This window comes from Anthonomus grandis, chromosome 10 (genome assembly GCF_022605725.1).
Source record: "Anthonomus grandis grandis chromosome 10, icAntGran1.3, whole genome shotgun sequence".
NCBI classification, from domain to species: domain Eukaryota; kingdom Metazoa; phylum Arthropoda; class Insecta; order Coleoptera; family Curculionidae; genus Anthonomus; species Anthonomus grandis.
The window spans coordinates 3,207,315-3,226,451 of record NC_065555.1 but is presented as its reverse complement, the minus strand read 5'-3'; the positions used below and the strand labels follow the sequence as shown (position 1 = coordinate 3,226,451).

Here is a 19,137-nt window from a genome sequence, read left to right as displayed (position 1 = left end):
CGCACGCACTCTATTTTGTAGAGTATGTCTGGATGCCTACACTGCACAATGAACACCTGTTTTATTCAAAACATGAAAGCGTGATCCCACGTTATCTGAACGTAAATATTTATAAAATTTATTCGTGTTATCGATTTTCATTAATAACTACGGCAAGGTAAGTGATTAAGGATTTGTTTTTTTATTGAATGAAGCTTTGTAGGTAAAATATTGATGCTTTACATTTATTTCAAATAATAAAAAGTTAGTATTTATTTTTTGAGGTTATAAACCTTAGCACACTGGGTCTCTTATTACGGGGAGTTAAGGGAGTCCTAATTTGGGGCTCCCCATATTAGGAACCATTTAGTAATGTATTGCAACTAAGTATGTCGTTTTTTTATTTGCAAATGCCAAAACGAAAGACATGGGACCCTGTTCAAATGAAGGCGGCGGTACAAGCTATGCGAAATAAAGAAATGGGTAGCTATAAAGCATCTCGGGTCTTCAATGTTCCACAGATAACCTTAGAACGATATGCTATAAATAAAGGCACTTCTCCTGATGAGGTAATTAAAACCAAAATGGGTAGAAATCCGATTTTACCACAAGAATTAGAACAGGAACTGGTTGCATATTGCCTTGAAATGGAAGACAAATATTTTGGCCTTTCGCGAAGATATGTGCGATGCATGGCTTACCAGCTGGCAAAACTGAACAATTTAAAGAATCCATTCTCTAAAGAAAAGGAGCAAGCTGGTAAAAAATGGCTCCGAACTCTCCAAGGCGTTTCCTACGCAAGAGCAAAAGGGTTTACACGCGAAGCTGTTTCGAGGTTCTTTGATATTTATGAACCCATTATGGAAAAGATCAAGCATTCCCCATCACGTGTGTATAATTGCGATGAAACGGGAATTACTGCGGTTCAACACAAACATACAAAAGTTGTTGGGTTGAGGGGTAAAAAGCAAATAGGTGCTTTGCAAGCTGCCGAACGAGGTTCACCTATCACTATAGTTACATGCATGAACCCCGCGGGTCACTTCATTCCTCCACTAGTGATATTTCCGCGTAAAAACATGAAGCAAGAACTTATGGAGGGAACACTCCTAGGGTCCATTTATGCCTGTCACCGTCCAGGATGGATCCCGTCGGAATTATTTACCGACTGGTTTAAACATTTTTTAAAGCTTGTAGAGCCCACAGCAGATAATCTAGCTGTCATCTGGTACTTGATGGTCATTTTACACATACCAGAAATATTGAGGTGATTAACCTAGCTCGCAGTAATCACGTTTACATAGTATGCCTCCCTTCCCACAGTTCGCACTAGATGCAGCCGCTAGATCTTTTTTTATGTCACCATTTAAAACTTACTATGCACAAGAAATCGAAATGTGGCTTCGAAATCATGCTGATAGGGGATTGGTAACAGTTTACCAGATTGGGCAGCTTTTTGAAAATGCTTACCGAAAAGCGGCGACTGCTGAAATCGTTGCAAAAGGTTTTGAAAAGACGGGCTTGTTTCCCTGTAATCGCCATAAGTTTGCATCACACGAGTTTCTTAACACAATTGTTGATCAAACAGTTCCAAATCCACGTATGGAAGCTCTACAAAATTATCCCATTCCTGATGAGAATTTAGGAAATCATCCAATAGTGTCAACCAGTTCTACAGAGGACATATCTAAACCTGGTCCATCCGGCCTACAATGTCAGAAGTCTTGTTCTGGTCAAAATCACTTAGACAGTCCCGCAATACCGGCAACTCCCAAACAACAGAAGTTTGTTATTCCTAGCGAAATAAGCCCTGTGCCAGTCTTGAATCCAGGCAAACAAAGTGCCCGTTCCGGATCAGCAGAACATATTACGGGGACGCCATATAAAACGTATTTGGAAGAGTCACGAAACAAGAAAACTAAACAAAACCCAAAGCTCAAAAAAAGAAAGCTGTAGCTCCTGTAAAACGAAGTTAGCCCAAAAAGAGGGAAAAAAGTTGACTCTTTAGGAGAATCTTTTGATGAAGAAGGCGAAGCCCAATATATGGATGACTCTGCAGACGACCCAATGTCTGATGAAGATGAAGATGCGGAGTGCATTTACTGCGGTGGTCTTTATTTAGATGACCATGAAGGTGAAGACTGGGTTCGCTGCACTGTGTGTTACAAGTGGGCCCACACACTATGCGCGGATCTTGGTCCTAAGGCCGTAGTGGTGTTTAAATGCCGTACTTGCAGCAGCAAAAAAAGAAAAATTATTTTTTGAGGACTTAGCCATTTATCGTGTCTTTTAATTTTTTTTTTTTTATAAGAAAGTTGTTTTTTAATAAATGTATCTTAGTAGATGTTAAAGTTATTTTCTTAAAAACAACATCCATATTTTTTTAAATAAACTTTGCAACCCATTGAATCGATCACTTGATTGTGCAAAGGTGTGTGTATATGAAAATTCGACCTCCCCAATTTAGGTGCCCACAGGTTCGTAATTTGGGTTGCATTTTTTGTACATAATGGGATCACTACCTTAATTTAATTAAATTTGAGTGTTTTTGTACATATATCATCTGTCCTGGCGTAAAATAATATCACTACGAGATTTTTCCAATTTTGAACATATCATGTAATTTTTTTATTATTTTCAAAAAAAACCTTCCCATATTAGGCGACTTTTCTCTATCATAGAGTGTCTTTAAGAAATGTTTATTGAGTAGTATGAAGTATTTGTTGACATTTACTCGTATAATATTATTTATATTGTGATATTACTTTCATTTAGATAGGTAATTAGTATCAGATTTCAGTTTTTCATTCATATAAATATCTTTTATAATATAAGAAAATCTAAGCGATTATAATTTTTAGCACTGATGTATCAAGATAGAGGGTGCAAAGGTTATTTTATATGTGGTTATTGATCATTTAAAAAATCTAACTTGATGATGACTCCCAAAAAACCGAAAAGTTGTAAATAAAATCTAACTAACCGGCCTTTTTGTCTGGAAAAAGTCAGCCTAAGAAAGCGTTTATAGGGCTTAAAAATGTTCATAAATAAGGAAGTTATTGAGCATTTTCTCAAAATGCTTCGAAATCATAAGATTCCGAGGTATAGGGCATTTAATTAGGCACATTTTTTCCCCATTAAACCCTCTTTCTATCAAAGAATTTGAGCAAAAAATCAACAATTTTGGACGCGCTATACCAGTTGCCCTATTCAAAGATGATTATAGGCTATTATAATAATATACAGAGGGTTCTATAAAAAAATTCTCAACTACTGCATTCTGTTATAAAATGTAAAACTGAGGTAGTTTAAATCACGATTTATTAGTCTAAAGATACGAGGTGAATAAGTGATTTTATTTGACCACTTGCAAATACGAAGTTGATGACTGCTCCAAAAAAAACCGAAACGTTGAAAATAAAATGCGACTAAACGGGCGTTCTCTCCGGAAAAAGTGACCCTAAAAGCGTGTTTGTAGATTAAAAAAATATTCACAAATAAGAAAGTTATTGAGTGTTTTCGAAAATGCATCATTTTAGTTATTTTGAAATCTAAAAGCTAGTTGGCTTGTGAAAGTTCAGACTCCTATTAAAATAATATGCAGGATGTCTAATATCCTAATAATTTTTAACGAACAATTTAGGTTTTTTCCCTATATAATCGTTACCTGATGTTCTCCAGCCACCCCGATTTCATCACAGTTTTTTCTATAAATATCCAACAGGGACTGTTCGCTACTACTGGCCGAACTGGACTCTATTAAAACCGCGTTGGCTTTCGTTATGGGCATATTTACAGGCTTTGAACGGTTGAGATCTAACGGTTGTGCGTCCGCTAAAGACATCGAGGTCCTAAATATTAAAAAAAAAACAAATCGTAGAAAACATATCGCTTCATGGCGTTCCTTTTATTTTAATTATTGCAAATTATTTAACTGCTAATGTGGTAAGAATGAAGTTAAAAAAAGGACTGAATTGCATACCTATTTGAGGTGGTGTAAGTCTTGAAAGTGAACTGCGGCCCCATCCAGAGCCTCCTATGGGGTCCGGCGTGCGTTATTATTTCTACCTGCGATAACCAGTCGTCGTCGTTACCTAAGAAAACGGAAGTTTATCCAAAAAGAAAAATTACACTTTTCAAATCTGATTGATTTACCGTTTTCGATTTTCTTTTTTATACTCGGAACACAGGTCGTGACGAACGTTAAACTTTGGTGGGACAGAGGTAGAGGTCGGTCTATCGAGGTCGGTTGTCTCTGTAGGCGCCACTGAAATGATTACAGGAAAAACTGTATTAATGATCAAAAGGCAAAGTCTCTTTGGTAAAATAACAAGGAGAAATAAAATAGTCAAGATAATTAAAAATCTGTATTTAGAAATATAAGATCTCATTTATAAAAATTAGGAATAAAAGTGACACATCGGAACGGCATGAATCAACGCAAACTTTTTTACATTGACTAGAAAAGTAAGATTTGGACCATAAACCTCCTGAAGCCATAATGATGAAGCTAACGCAGAAGAAATCCACGAATTACACAATCAAATGCTTTTGATAAATCCAGAGAAAGCCGCTCCTCCATCATTAATCCCTGAATATAAAATTTGTGTCGTGATGTTCTCGATACCCAAGCTTAAGTGGACTTAAAAACATTCTATGCTTGACTAATCTCTACACAATTTTGTATATATTTGAAAGTATCCCTACTACTACTACTAATAATATTTAACGTTTAATAAACTTAGAAACTTTGGCGTTTTATTGTGATTCTAGCAAAAAACTCTTTGGCATTATATAAAAAAGACTTCTGAAAATTTGCTGTTCGGTGTCCAAGAATTTTAAATAATTCTGTGTTCCTAGTATCGTGATTATGAGCAAATGGAATGAAATTTTTGAAAATTTAAGAAGGTTTTTGAGTTTTGATAACCTGAAAAACATACGTGTGATATTTTCGCCCATAAGATATAGAGTAAGTAAATCACAGTACACCAGAAATTGAGTTAGTATAAACAGCATCTCTAATCTCCATAATCAAAGAGAAAGAGATTACAAGGGATTCGCAAAGTAAATATTTAGTTTTTGAGGAAAGCTATTTTTATAAGTCCTATTTCCAGTTAATTCATGTTTCTATGATTTTTTTAAGAAATAATTAGTTTTTGAGATATCGCTGAAATTTGGAATCTGTAAGATATGTAAGATAGTTGGAAAAACTAGGACGTTTGCATTACACGCGAAGTCAGATTGCATGGTGGCAAGCATGAACAGAACCAATAATCGGTATTAGGCTAGAAAGGTCACGAAAGATACTGGAATAGCTTTTTTCATTTATTGAAGAGAACTGAAAGTATAGTAGAGTCTTCGGCTCGAATAGTGATGGGAAGAGAACTTTTTCTCCTATGCGATCAAAAGTTTGGTTTCCCTTTTGTTGCCGAGTAGTCCTTACGTCAGTGAGCTACGTAGAAGAATGAATGTGATAAGTACATAGTCAAATTCACAATTCATAATTTTGGTTTATAGCCCTAAGAGCTGAAAAGGTCCATAGCATAAAGGACCATACAAGGTTCTGGAAGCCATCAACAATGTTCTTTATAAAATACAAAGCCGCCGCAGGGTAAAACTTGACGTCATTTAGTGTAACCCTATTGGCTCTTTATTATGGAAACCACGAAGACACTGAGCTGTGGAAAATGCAACCAGACCCCAATTTGGCATTCGATTAATTCACGGTCCATCATTCTAATGGCCGAAAGAGTCAGTACAGCGTGACCTGTGCCTCAAGGCCTGTTTCAAGCGAATGAATCTCAGATTGTTCCTTAAGAAAAGTTGCTGTAACTTCTTTGCTACTATAGCTAGAGAGATGATTTAAAAAGTGTTGGCTAAAGAAGGGTTGACGGTTTATTTTATGTTTCTATGAATTTCTTGAAAAATCAGTAGTTTTTGAGATATCGCTGAAATTTGGACTTGACGAATGAATCTCAGATTGTTCCTTAAGAAAAGTTGCTGTAAATTCTTTGCTACTATAGCTAGAGAGATCATTTAAAAAGTGTTGGCTAAAGAAAGGTTGAAGGTTTATTTTATGTTTCTATGAATTTCTTGAAAAATCATTAGTTTTTGAGATGTCGCTGAAATTTGGACTTGACGAATGAATCTCAGATTGTTCCTTAAGAAAAGTTGCTGTAACTTCTTTGCTACTATAGCTAGAGAGATGATTTAAAAAGTGATGGCTAAAGAAAGGTTGACGGTTTATTTTATGTTTCTATCAATTTCTTGAAAAATCATTAGTTTTTGAGATATCGTTGAAATTTGGACTCGACGAATGAATCTCAGATTGTTCCTTAAGAAAAGTTGATGTAACTTCTTTGCTGTTATAGCTAGAGAGATGATATAAAAAGTGTTGGCTAAAGAAAGGTTGACGGTTTATTTTATGTTTCTATGAATTTCTTGAAAAATCATTAGTTTTTGAGATATCGCTGAAATTTGGACTTGATGAATGAATCTCAGATTGTTCCTTAAGAAAAGTTGATGTAACTTCTTTGCTGTTATAGCTAGAGAGATGATTTAAAAAGTGTTGGCTAAAGAAGGGTTGACGGTTTATTTTATGTTTCTATGAATTTCTTGAAAAATCATTAGTTTTTGAGATATCGCTGAAATTTGGACTTGACGAATGAATCTCAGATTGTTCCTTAAGAAAAGTTGCTGTAACTTCTTTGCTACTATAGCTAGAGAGATGATTTAAAAAGTGATGGCTAAAGAAAGGTTGACGGTTTATTTTATGTTTCTATCAATTTCTTGAAAAATCATTAGTTTTTGAGATATCGTTGAAATTTGGACTCGACGAATGAATCTCAGATTGTTCCTTAAGAAAAGTTGATGTAACTTCTTTGCTGTTATAGCTAGAGAGATGATTTAAAAAGTGTTGGCTAAAGAAGGGTTGACGGTTTATTTTATGTTTCTATGAATTTCTTGAAAAATCATTAGTTTTTGAGATATCGCTGAAATTTGGACTTGACGAATGAATCTCAGATTGTTCCTTAAGAAAAGTTGATGTAACTTCTTTGCTGTTATAGCTAGAGAGATGATTTAAAAAGTGTTGGCTAAAGAAGGGTTGACGGTTTATTTTATGTTTCTATGAATTTCTTGAAAAATCATTAGTTTTTGAGATATCGTTGAAATTTGGACTCGACGAATGAATCTCAGATTGTTCCTTAAGAAAAGTTGATGTAACTTCTTTGCTGTTATAGCTAGAGAGATGATTTAAAAAGTGTTGGCTAAAGAAGGGTTGACGGTTTATTTTATGTTTCTATGAATTTCTTGAAAAATCATTAGTTTTTGAGATATCGTTGAAATTTGGACTTGACGAATGAATCTCAGATTGTTCCTTAAGAAAAGTTGCTGTAACTTCTTTGCTACTATAGCTAGAGAGATGATTTAAAAAGTGATGGCTAAAGAAAGGTTGACGGTTTATTTTATGTTTCTATCAATTTCTTGAAAAATCATTAGTTTTTGAGATATCGTTGAAATTTGGACTCGACGAATGAATCTCAGATTGTTCCTTAAGAAAAGTTGATGTAACTTCTTTGCTGTTATAGCTAGAGAGATGATTTAAAAAGTGTTGGCTAAAGAAGGGTTGACGGTTTATTTTATGTTTCTATCAATTTCTTGAAAAATCATTAGTTTTTGAGATATCGTTGAAATTTGGACTCGACGAATGAATCTCAGATTGTTCCTTAAGAAAAGTTGATGTAACTTCTTTGCTGTTATAGCTAGAGAGATGATATAAAAAGTGTTGGCTAAAGAAAGGTTGACGGTTTATTTTATGTTTCTATGAATTTCTTGAAAAATCATTAGTTTTTGAGATATCGCTGAAATTTGGACTTGATGAATGAATCTCAGATTGTTCCTTAAGAAAAGTTGATGTAACTTCTTTGCTGTTATAGCTAGAGAGATGATTTAAAAAGTGTTGGCTAAAGAAGGGTTGACGGTTTATTTTATGTTTCTATGAATTTCTTGAAAAATCATTAGTTTTTGAGATATCGCTGAAATTTGGACTTGATGAATGAATCTCAGATTGTTCCTTAAGAAAAGTTGATGTAACTTCTTTGCTGTTATAGCTAGAGAGATGATTTAAAAAGTGTTGGCTAAAGAAGGGTTGACGGTTTATTTTATGTTTCTATGAATTTCTTGAAAAATCATTAGTTTTTGAGATATCGCTGAAATTTGGACTTGACGAATGAATCTCAGATTGTTCCTTAAGAAAAGTTGATGTAGCTTCTTTGCTGTTATAGCTAGAGAGATGATTTAAAAAGTGTTGGCTAAAAAAGGGTTGCAGGTTCATTTCATGGTTCTATGAATTTTTTGAGAAATTATTAGTTTTTGAGATACGGGCTGAATTCGGACGAAGGTGATATACAAACAGAGAGAAAGATTTAGATTATGAAATATTTTTTACACTTCATACACTTCCTACATTTTTAGCTCGTCAGTAATTGGTATAAAAACATTTCCAATTTTAATATTTAAATCATCTTGTTGCCGAGCTCTTTAATCTGTGAATTTGAATGACCGATCGTTCCTCAAGATTTAGAGGGATTAATTTGCGTTCTTGTGCATATAGAGAAATATTATTTAAATCAATATTTATATTTAATTCTGCCTGTTGAATATTATTAAAGTTTAATAGTAAATACAATTGAGTCATATTGAAGAATTTAAGAGTGTCTTAGTGATTTGTCAGCAAAATAAATTAAAAAAAGTAATGGTAAGATAGAATTGAACCTTGAGGAATGCATTTTTCTATTTTGTTCAACTTTGATTTTAAAATACTGTTCTCATTTTTAATCACTACACAACAAAATCGATCATTTAATGGTACTACTCGAAAAGCCAATATAGTATAATTTGGAAAGTAATAAATTGTGATATCTAACAAAATAAGACGGGTTAGGTCCTTTTTTCCTCGTTAAGTCAATATCATCGCGAATATTGACAAGGCATGTTGTAGCGGACAATCGGGAATTAATTGGAACTTATCAGTTCTTTGGTTATATAAAAATCGCTCTATTATTTTCGATATCTTTTTGGTCGCTCTTTTTTACTATTGGCTTGATAATAGCCCTATTTCCAGATAGATATTCCAGCGAGCGAACTCTCTAACTCGATAGAAACAAAATTTCTTTCTATTATAGAAAAAAAGTCTACACTCTGGCTTCGATCGGGTACAGTGCGCGTTGCCGTCGGCAACCTTCGAAATACAAATATAGAAAGAGGTTGTATGGTCTTGCTATTACTTTCGTCTCTTTTTAGTACATTGAAAAAATGATGTATTTATCTTTGTTGTGGGGATGTTTTTGTAGCAGATTTGAAAATCAACGAATTCTCATATTAGACCATTAAGCCCCATTGTGCAAGGACCAACGTTTTTAAGAAGTGATAAAGGGAATAGGGTCCTAAATATATAGTGATTCTAAATGAAACTTTAAGAATAAGTCCACAAAAAAATAACTTACTTAAATCACTTGGTTACAACAGATAATTAGGGTTTTATTGCAAAAGATCAACGGTATATCTTTGAGTGAACTATAATTTGTTAACTACTTTTTTCAGGTTTAAAACGATCATTAAGTTTATAAGGTCATATAGTTTATCCACGCTTATGTACGCCCCGAAATTGGGAAATTCCCAGTGATTCCACAGAAGGGAATAAAATGGGTTTTATTACTCTTCAATCGTTATTCTAATTCAATCGTTTGTTCTTTCTCTTCCATTTCTAAGGCAAAATTAATAATATTATTATCTTAAATCTATATTTTAAGACAAATATTAAAATATAAATTTAATAGTAAATATATTTAAATAAAAAAAAAGAAAATATATTAAGCTATTATAAATACACACTAGGAAATAGATAAGATAAAATTAGGAGGATCCGTCTTGATATCTAAAATTACTTCAAAAATCTATAAGAAAACTTTTCCCTTATCGGCATCCCTTATGGATATAGCATGAAAACAGAAACAATAACAAAGCATACTCATTACTTAAAAGATCGATAATGTCGAATGACATTTCAGTAATTGACATTGTGGGCTGTGAAAAATCCCATTAGCTATAAAAATAGGCTAATGCTTGTAGATTGGGTAGTATAAGAATGTCTGAAGCCGAACGATGCCGAGTGACATAGAGAAAAGGTTAGCGAGTGCTAATCGCGCATAGAAAGATATTTTCTTTCTATATTTTTTCTTGTCTATTTCTATGTTTATCGAGTTAAAGAGTACCGCTGCAGATATTCTTTTTTAAAGAAGCATTATGATTTTTTTTGGCTTTTTTAATTTTCTTTATGAAAACCGGTAGTTCTTGAACCCTCGGTAGTGTTGGACTCTGAAACCGATTAAATTTCCTCAAAAACCCAATAAAATTACCGTGCTGCATGGTACCAGTTAGTTTCCTGTACTGCGGTCTGCTCTGTTACAGTCCTAATGGCTTCTTTACTTACTTGCGCCTTAGCGGTAACATTCAAATCGATCGGGGAATCGTCGCAGACTTTCTCCTTTGGTACGCTAGCGGCCGCTCGCGGATCCAAATCGTACTGCACCAAAGTACCGTGGCAGTTCATCACGAAAAGCGACTCCACCGGTTTGACTGCTTTAGCCAAAGTTTCCCGCGGGGACGACGTAGAATTGATCCAGGCACGCGCTGGACCGAAACATGCCGTCACCCTTAAGGCGATGTTGTCTTCCGATGACGAGGTTAACCTTTGGCGACCTAAAAATTGGAATCTTCGTGAGGAAAAACGTTAAATCGCGCACATTTTGTTCTCTTTTATTACCTTGTCTGGGTACGGCGCTACCAATGTTCTGCATATAAACAGGCTGCCGTAGTTGCGCCAACGGGTTTACCACGATCGGATGGGGAAACGGAGAAAACCGGGGGTTGTGATACGGGAAATTCGAACTGACCGGCGATTCGAACATGGAAACGGGACTATTAGAGCGCCCCTCGGAAGTCAACCCCGCGGATCTATGGAATCTACAACAAAATGGAAATTAGACATACATTTGACCGTTACAAATGAAATTTACCTGGACATTTTGTTAACTACGTGGGAACTGGTGTGGGTTCTCACCCCGATATTTCCCCCGTAAGGCGTTATGGGGAAAACGTGGGTGGTGCCTCTTAAAGTAGACACGGTAACCCATCTGGAATCGAACGAGAAGCACATGTCCTGTACTCGGGCCGAGGTATCACCTAATCAAGATAAAAATCCTAATAATATTGAACGTACATATATTTATTTATTTGAGACCTCTAATCAGTTACAAATATAACTGGCACCGAGGCCTTAGAATTACAATTTTTTACCGAACATAGAAATAACAAAAAAAAAAGGAATAAATAATTCTCCGATTTAAGTACAAGTTACAACTCACAGTCTTTTCTTCACCAATAAAAAGAGTTTCTGGGAACTTATTAACTTATATGTATCAACACTTTTATATATCGAGGACTCCCCATGTCTTTCTCTTGCATATCGACTTCCTTAATTTTTTTATGGTTCTTCAGTTATAATTAGGTACATCAATGTTTAAGTTCTACAGCATTTGCAGGTTCACTGAAACAGTTATAGGGTAAGTATTTTGTGTTTTTATTCAATCTATGGCTATAATTCCTTATTACATCCAACATTAGAAAAATCTTGTCCAAGATACTTTGAATATGTGCAGTGCAGTCCATGTTAAACTTTTACTAATCAGCCAGATATTTGTATTCTGTTCTTTTATTCAGGATTTTATTATTGATCTTTATCACTGGTTCTACGTTTTTATTGTTAGTTTGATTACCAGCATGTACACAGATTTTTTTTCAAATTTAATTAATTGTGACATAGCCAATCAAAATATTATTGTAGTTCTATTTACTTCTTCCAGAGAAAAAAAGTCGTCACATATAGCATTGTTTATAGAATATTATAGTAAAATGTCAACATTCCAGAAATGTTCTTTAAATTTGGTGATGTTTGGGACTTTGATTGAAAAAATGGCCTCTAACTCAAAAAATGTTTGAGGTGCAACAAAGCTCCTTACATGGAATTATTCAGAAAAAATCATCTTTTCTTGGCTACAACCCTGTTAAGTAAATTCCATTTTTTTCAAGACATTTCCTCAAGAATATCGAAAATTTTATAAACAGATTTGTGGAAATAGATGCCTCAAGAAAATATGGTTTTAACTACCTAAATTTTTTAACCCACACTCATGTTTCTTCCTTTAAATTGATCCTCAGGAATCCCGTTGCATTACTGCGAAAAAATAATGAAAATATTTGAATGGTTCTCGACTTATGTCCACAAATGTCTACTAATTTAATATCTTTCAAACTTCAATTTTGGGGACCCTTGGCACTTTGGTTAACAAAATTGGGTGTAACTCAAAAAGTTCTTGAGGTGCAAGAGAGATTCTTACACGGAATTGTTGAGAAAGAAATACCCGTTTTTTATTTAAAGCTTTTTTGACAAATTTCCCATTAGTTTAAGAAGATTTTCTCAAAAATAGCGAAAATTTACTAAAAAGTATAAAAGAAACAAAAAATGCTCGAGCTGCCCAAATTTTTAACCCACAGTTACGTTTCTACGCTCAAATTCACCTTCAAGAATCCGTTTGTGTTACTGTGAAAAAATTATGAAAATATTTTGAATGGTTCTTGAGTTATTCCCAAAAATGTCTGCTAATGATTAAAAATCCTAAAGTTGCAATATGACTCATGGACTTTGCTTGACATAAGTGCCTCTAACTATGAAAGTAGTGGAGATACAGGAAAACGTTCATATATCAAATTATTAAGACAGAAATGCTCTTTAGTTGGCTTAAACCCACTGAAGAAAACTCTCATTATTTTGCGAACATTTTCCTTAAGAATAGCGAAAATTGTATAAAAAGAATAGTGGACAAAGATGCCTTAACAAAAAATGCTCTAGCTGCCCAAATTTGTAACCCACAGTTACGTTTCTACGCTCAGATTCACCCTCAGGAATCCCTTTGTATTACTGTGAAAAAATTATGAATAATTCTTGAATTATGTCCAAAAATGTCTGCCAATTATCAAAAATTTTAAAGTTGCATTATGGATTTCAAAACTCCGAATTTGTTGGATCTTGGACCTGGCTTAACAAAAGTGCCTCTAACTCTAAATTTTTGAGAAAGAAATATTCTTGCCTTGATCGGAAACCTTTTGAAAATATTCCAATTATTTCGTCATATTAGTGAAAATTTGGTTACAAAACTAACAAAAAAAAGCTACCCTACCATAACTGCTCTAAGTACCCAAATCCTGAATCCAGAATGACATTTTTACTCTCAAATTCATCCTCAAGAATCCCTTTATTAAAATGTAAAATGTATATTTTAATAGGTCTCTGAAATATGCCCCAAAATATCTGCTAATGCATAAAAATATAAATTTTTCAAAGGTGGTGTATAACACCTTTGGACCAGAACCATGACACCAGGATAATGAATCCATATATGTCAAGGAATTCAATAGTTCAAAGTAGAATCAAAGTTTCTCTGGATGCATGCTGATCCATTTTTAAATTATAGTCAGCATTGCAAGACACGAATTTCATAATAATTTGATGAAGAAAATATCTTTTATTAACTATTAAATGTCCAGTTGATGCATCTTAGGTAACTGTGCGTTTGTATTTTATCTTTTTTATCATATTTTAAATTTTATTACTCTCAATTTTAATTCGGTTAAGTGGAGGCACTATAATGGTGTACCATTTTGACGTTGCCTTGTAATTAGAGATCATTTTGTTAGCGGCAATAAAAGAGGAAGGGAACAGTTAGAACCCTGACAGTACATTCGCAGAACGATCACGTACCTCTATGCAAAGTATATAAATGATGAACAGCGGCCAAAGCCGACCCGACAGGATGCGCATTGATCCTGAACAAGTTAAAGTCGTGTCCTCTTTTATCGGCGGTGAGGAGCAACATCCCGCCGGGACCGAACTGTAGCCAAACAATAGCTTCCGAGTGTGCGATAAAATGGGCCACGATGGCTTCCGATCTGAACGAACCGTCCGCGTTTTGGGCGGATGGATGCTAAATAAAAAAAATAAATAAATATTAATACTTCTTTGAACCTTAAGGGGGTGGCTTTAATTAAGTACTAACCTCCACGTCTAAGATGGTGACTATGCCTTTTTGGGGTACGTCGGCTGACCCGCCGGCCTGAGGGCTATTGGGGGAAGAACCCAACTTCATTCCCTGGTTTCCGGTTAGACTAGAGGCCACCGCATCGCCCAACTCTCTTAAACCCCTCCCGAGGGATTTGGCGGCATGTAAAACCGTTGCGGTGTAACTCTAATAATAAAAGAAATGTTTTTTTTTAAGATCTTGATTTTCGCTTTTGTGTTGTTTTGGGTTTCTTTTTTTCGCAACATATAGAGGGAAAAAATCTTGAGCATGTTTCTCGCATAATAGATGGATAAATATGATATAAATGCTAGAGAGCTTACTGCATTATGTATTCAAAGAAGAATACCTGCAAAAAGACTGTGATTTGCGCTTCTCGTGTTAAAATGATTGCACAAACACAATAGCACACTATTGTAATGACCAAGGAGAGAAACAATCAGTCAATGAAAGATGTTTTGGGTTTTTTGCTGAGAACTTCGAGAACCTTGAAGAATCCCTTAACTTTAAATGGCATCTAACTTTTAGCACATCAGAGACTTTTAAGGTTATTCAAAAAGTCTTCTTGGTCTTGTCCCTGTTGCATAAATAAATTGGGGAAAAATTACATGCAGTTTCCCTTCATCGATGTCCCTTATTTCCATGTTCCATAAGAATTCTTGTTTACACTGAACTAAATTTGGTGGGTGAGTGGGCACTATTTAAGGTAAAAGTCTCGTCATCTGTTTTATATGAATAATACAGTTACACATTTAGTCATTTACTAACAGTAGTCATTATGGCATCTTGGACTTATGCTGATATGATTATTAATAAACTTGAGTTATTTATTTAAATGGAAATATTTCGATTAACAAGTTAAAAAAAGAAAACTAAATGTCAAAAATAATTTTTTTTCTCAATACTCGGAAAAAGTCGTGAAAAATCCTGATATAGGTGTCTAATCAGATTGTTCATAGAACCTATATACAAACTTTCAGAATTTGATTTTTATTATTTTTTGAGTTACCTATGACACTTCCAAAAATTCTTTTTTTTTCAACGTCCTGGAAATTTCTGGAAAAATCTTGAAACAGTAATATTTCAAATAATAATCAAAATGTTAACATTTTCAGACTTTTATTTTGAGTATTTTTTGAGTTATAACAGTTTTGTGAAATTTTGCAAAAAAAATTACTTTTTCCAAAAATCCATTTCTTCAAGTAAGCAACAATGTCTGTTGCTTAAAAATTATTAAAATAATTGTGATTTTATCTGCACATACAGATATTTATATCAAGGTGACCCAAGACAAATGTAATTAGTTCTAGAATTACCTATGCAACATAATATTGTAAATTATCTCAGTAATATACTCATTCATTCATACTGGATTAAAATCTGTATCATTATGGTGCTATATGATAGGTCCAGTAGAGGAAATGTTCACCGACAAAGTTTATTTAAAAAAAAGGTTAAAAACAGTTTTTAGCTATAGTTGACTCAAAGATATACCGTTGATCTTTTGACTATGACTCTTGGATTATAAAAAGATTGCAAAATATTAAGTAGGTACGATTAATGGTAAAAAATTTAAATATGTGTAATATTTATACCTAGGTTTAGTTCGACTTACTAAAACTTGTGGACGTTAGGTCTGTAAGTATTATATTTATCTTTACGTCTGTAAGTATCTTCCTAGGGTCTAATGTAAATAAGAAGAAATTGAAGTATGACCATTAAGTTCTTAACTTCTAGCTTAAGAAACATTTTGCTTAAAATGAGGTTTAAGCATAAGGCGAGGCATACAATAATGGAGTCTCAACGATTACGGGAATGGCGTGATTAATATTTAACGGCTATAAGACAATATAGGGATGAAAATCGATTAATTTACCTTGACTAAAATCAAGATATTGCAATAAAGGATGAAGTGACTCGTCAAAAAAATATAACACCAATGTACACTCAAATAAAGGGAAGAGGATAACAATAATACATGCAAGTTCATAAAGTGGCTTGCTTCGTTCCAAACTGTCTACCATTTTCACCTAAAAATATGGAAGTTTTTTCCCTGGATTACCACCAAGATCCAGGTTACCGTAGTCGCTAAGTACACAAGTTACCTAAGTATTCTAATTGTACTACAGCAAAAATTCAATATTTTATGGTAGGTAAATGGTACAAAAAACAAGAAATTTCTTAAATACTAACAGCTTTTAAAATAAATAAAAAATATGTGTGTGATAAACTCGCAATGGAAAATGGGCATACATTGTGGCGTCTATCTCCATGTTATTGTGTTACTTAAACCCATTGAATTTACATCAACCAAAATCGAATACTTCTCCAACATTAATTGCATCTGTAGTGGAATTAATAAAAAGTGTGATTTTGAGGTGACAGTGAAACAGAGTTCAATTTAAAGTAAGGTAGAATAAGTTATTAAACAGTGTCTGAATTTATAAGATACTATCTAGAAAATGAATCGATAATATGTAAAATAGGTGGAAAAATCCAGTTCTCATTTATATATAAATAAATAAAAATAAAATAAAATAATCTTTATTGTATGCAACAAATAAATGACATCTATTCTATATGTTGTAGTCAGATTACAAAACCTGTCGTTTTATAAACCGTGGCCACATTGTCAAATATTAATTGTCAACTCATTATTTTGCTTTCTGGCTAGCCATTTTATAAAACTACTAGGCGTTTCATAAAACTACGCTGACTGCTTGGCCCGATTATTAAACGCTAAAAAGATATTTCATCGTTTGATATTATGACATTGTGACGAGTGATGCATTTTAGTCTTTTAAAAAACGTCGGCCAATATTAGCCAGATACTCAAATTTGATCCATAATGAAACGATGTCAAAACGGCCGGCTTGTAAAATAATAAATGGTCGCCCCAGACATCCCCAAAGCCAGGGGAGTGTTGAAAGAAGCAACCAAGATGTCGAGAACATGTTAAGGGCTTGGGTTTCAGACAATAATACTCAAAATTGGTTCCTTGGTTGCTACTTTGTACAGTGGTACAAGAATTCATCTTTCCATAGGATTATAGGGCGATCACCTTATGAAGCTTTGTTTGGTGTGGATTTTCAGGTTGGGCTTTATTCAAGTAGCTTACCGCATGAAACAGTTAAAAGCATTTCGACAGAAGAGGATTTAGAAGATTTGATGAAGGAAAATTCAGTAAACAGCTTCAAGGAAAGACAGAACCAGATTCAGAGATCTTTAACATTGATGACATACCAGTTGTCTTGCAGGATATTGTTGTGAGAGAAGAAGGTCCTTGTAATGGGCATCAAAGTATTTCCGAAGTGGTAGCAATGGATCAGGACAATGTCGAAGAGAATAATTATATGGATGGTAATATTGTTTTACAGACAACACATGAAATAAATCAGGTTGAAGAATTTCCATTTTTTTTGGGTAATGGATTAACTTCGGTGTCAACGATTTTTAACTGTATAACCGAAAATGAAAATGTTTTTAATAAAGAAAATGGGGCAAAACGGAAACTGTGCTAATCCTGTGATGAAAGCGAAGCGATATGCAATCTTTGTGAAAAGGAAGAATTAATAAAAACACAAAGAATACAATGTACAATTGGCCAAAAACGTGCAGCTGACCAAATGGCCCAAATAACTAAAATAAAATTCAAGGATTTGCAAGTGGGGGAGCATATATCTGTAGAAGTTCCAAAATTTGATAGGGGTCCCCTTGACCCAAAAGGGGTACTAGGAAATATTCTGGATATACAAAATGGGGTATACCAGATGGGTACAGAGCATGGTCGCCTTAATCGATGGTTTTCCAGAGACGAATTAAATCCAGTTGGCAATTCTAACTTTAATCCGTTTGTCACATCGGATGTTAATATCTCTCTAAGGGAAGCAGTTTCTAAGGTTTCGCAATTTGGAGGACAAGGTTTTAAGAAATGTCAGTGCAAACCTAGTAAACTGCAATGCTGCACTAAGGGATGCCTTTGTTTTAAGGCTCGCGGAAAATGTACCAGTAGGTGCCATTTTAGTGGTCCATGTTGCAATAAATGAACTTTTTTTTTATCAACGCTTATTTTGTTTTTTTTTTATTTAAGTATGCTTATGTATACATAATACATAATAAGAATATTAAATGTTTATTTATTCTTGTATTTTTAGTGTTTTTTATTAATAAATAATAAATTTTTATTCATTTGTTTTATTCATAAAATAATATTCATCTAACTGTCTTATAGCAAACAAAGACAATTTTTTATCTGCTTAGTGCTGCCAAATATGTATGTTGATATCAATAATTTATATTTTATTAAATACTTTTAAATAGAATTCGTATTTTACAAACCGACTGAAATACTCCACCCGCAAGAATGTTAAACGGTGAAAACATTAACGTGTGACATTTTGGCAAAGTTGTCATGGTCGTTTTATAAAATGGCTAGCCAGATAGCAAAATAATGAGTTGACAATTAATATTTGACAATCTGGCCGCCATTTATAAAATGACAGCTTTTATAATCTGGCTACGATATATATACATACTAAGGTGGAAAGTACCGCTAGGCCTGTTTTAATAACCACCACAATAAGTAATGAAAGCATATAGTACAATTTTCTTAAAAATAAAATTTTAAATTAAAAAATTACACTATTTCCATTCACACAGAATTAGAAAGAAGAAGTTACACCCATATTAAAATATCAGCAGTCTCCAAATTTTTTTTTAACTTAAAAGAGGCCATGCCTAAATTTTTACTTTCTGCAGGTAGTCCATTGTAAATACAGGCAGAAGTATATAATTATGAAAGAGCTTTTCAAAAATTCAGTCTTATGCTGGGGGATTGCCAGTGTGCTTTTACAGCGAATATTTACATTATGTGTATATCCCCTTTCAATAAGGAATTCTGACTAAGTTCATGAAAATTAAGTTATTTATGTAGTGCAGCCTATACCCAAAAATCTTCTTTGAA

General features: G+C 33.8%; 2 protein-coding genes across 2 annotated transcripts in view; one reads left to right on the top strand and one right to left on the bottom strand.

Annotated features, from left to right (window-relative positions):
• The window catches only part of LOC126741504 (iduronate 2-sulfatase), a 52,248-nt gene that overhangs the window by 29,654 nt on the left and 3,457 nt on the right, over nucleotides 1-19,137 (top strand). The gene's annotated exons all lie outside the window — the stretch shown is intronic.
• LOC126741502 (breast carcinoma-amplified sequence 3 homolog) overlaps nucleotides 1-19,137 on the bottom strand; it is a 36,010-nt gene that overhangs the window by 13,506 nt on the left and 3,367 nt on the right. Inside the window, exons 6-13 of the mRNA XM_050447922.1 lie at nucleotides 14,154-14,342; nucleotides 13,859-14,081; nucleotides 11,058-11,223; nucleotides 10,805-11,004; nucleotides 10,472-10,740; nucleotides 4,135-4,246; nucleotides 3,962-4,073; nucleotides 3,647-3,830 (exon numbers count right to left, since the gene is read on the bottom strand). Coding sequence (XP_050303879.1) covers nucleotides 3,647-3,830; nucleotides 3,962-4,073; nucleotides 4,135-4,246; nucleotides 10,472-10,740; nucleotides 10,805-11,004; nucleotides 11,058-11,223; nucleotides 13,859-14,081; nucleotides 14,154-14,342 — 1,455 coding nt within the window. The remainder of the gene's footprint in view (nucleotides 1-3,646; nucleotides 3,831-3,961; nucleotides 4,074-4,134; nucleotides 4,247-10,471; nucleotides 10,741-10,804; nucleotides 11,005-11,057; nucleotides 11,224-13,858; nucleotides 14,082-14,153; nucleotides 14,343-19,137) is intronic.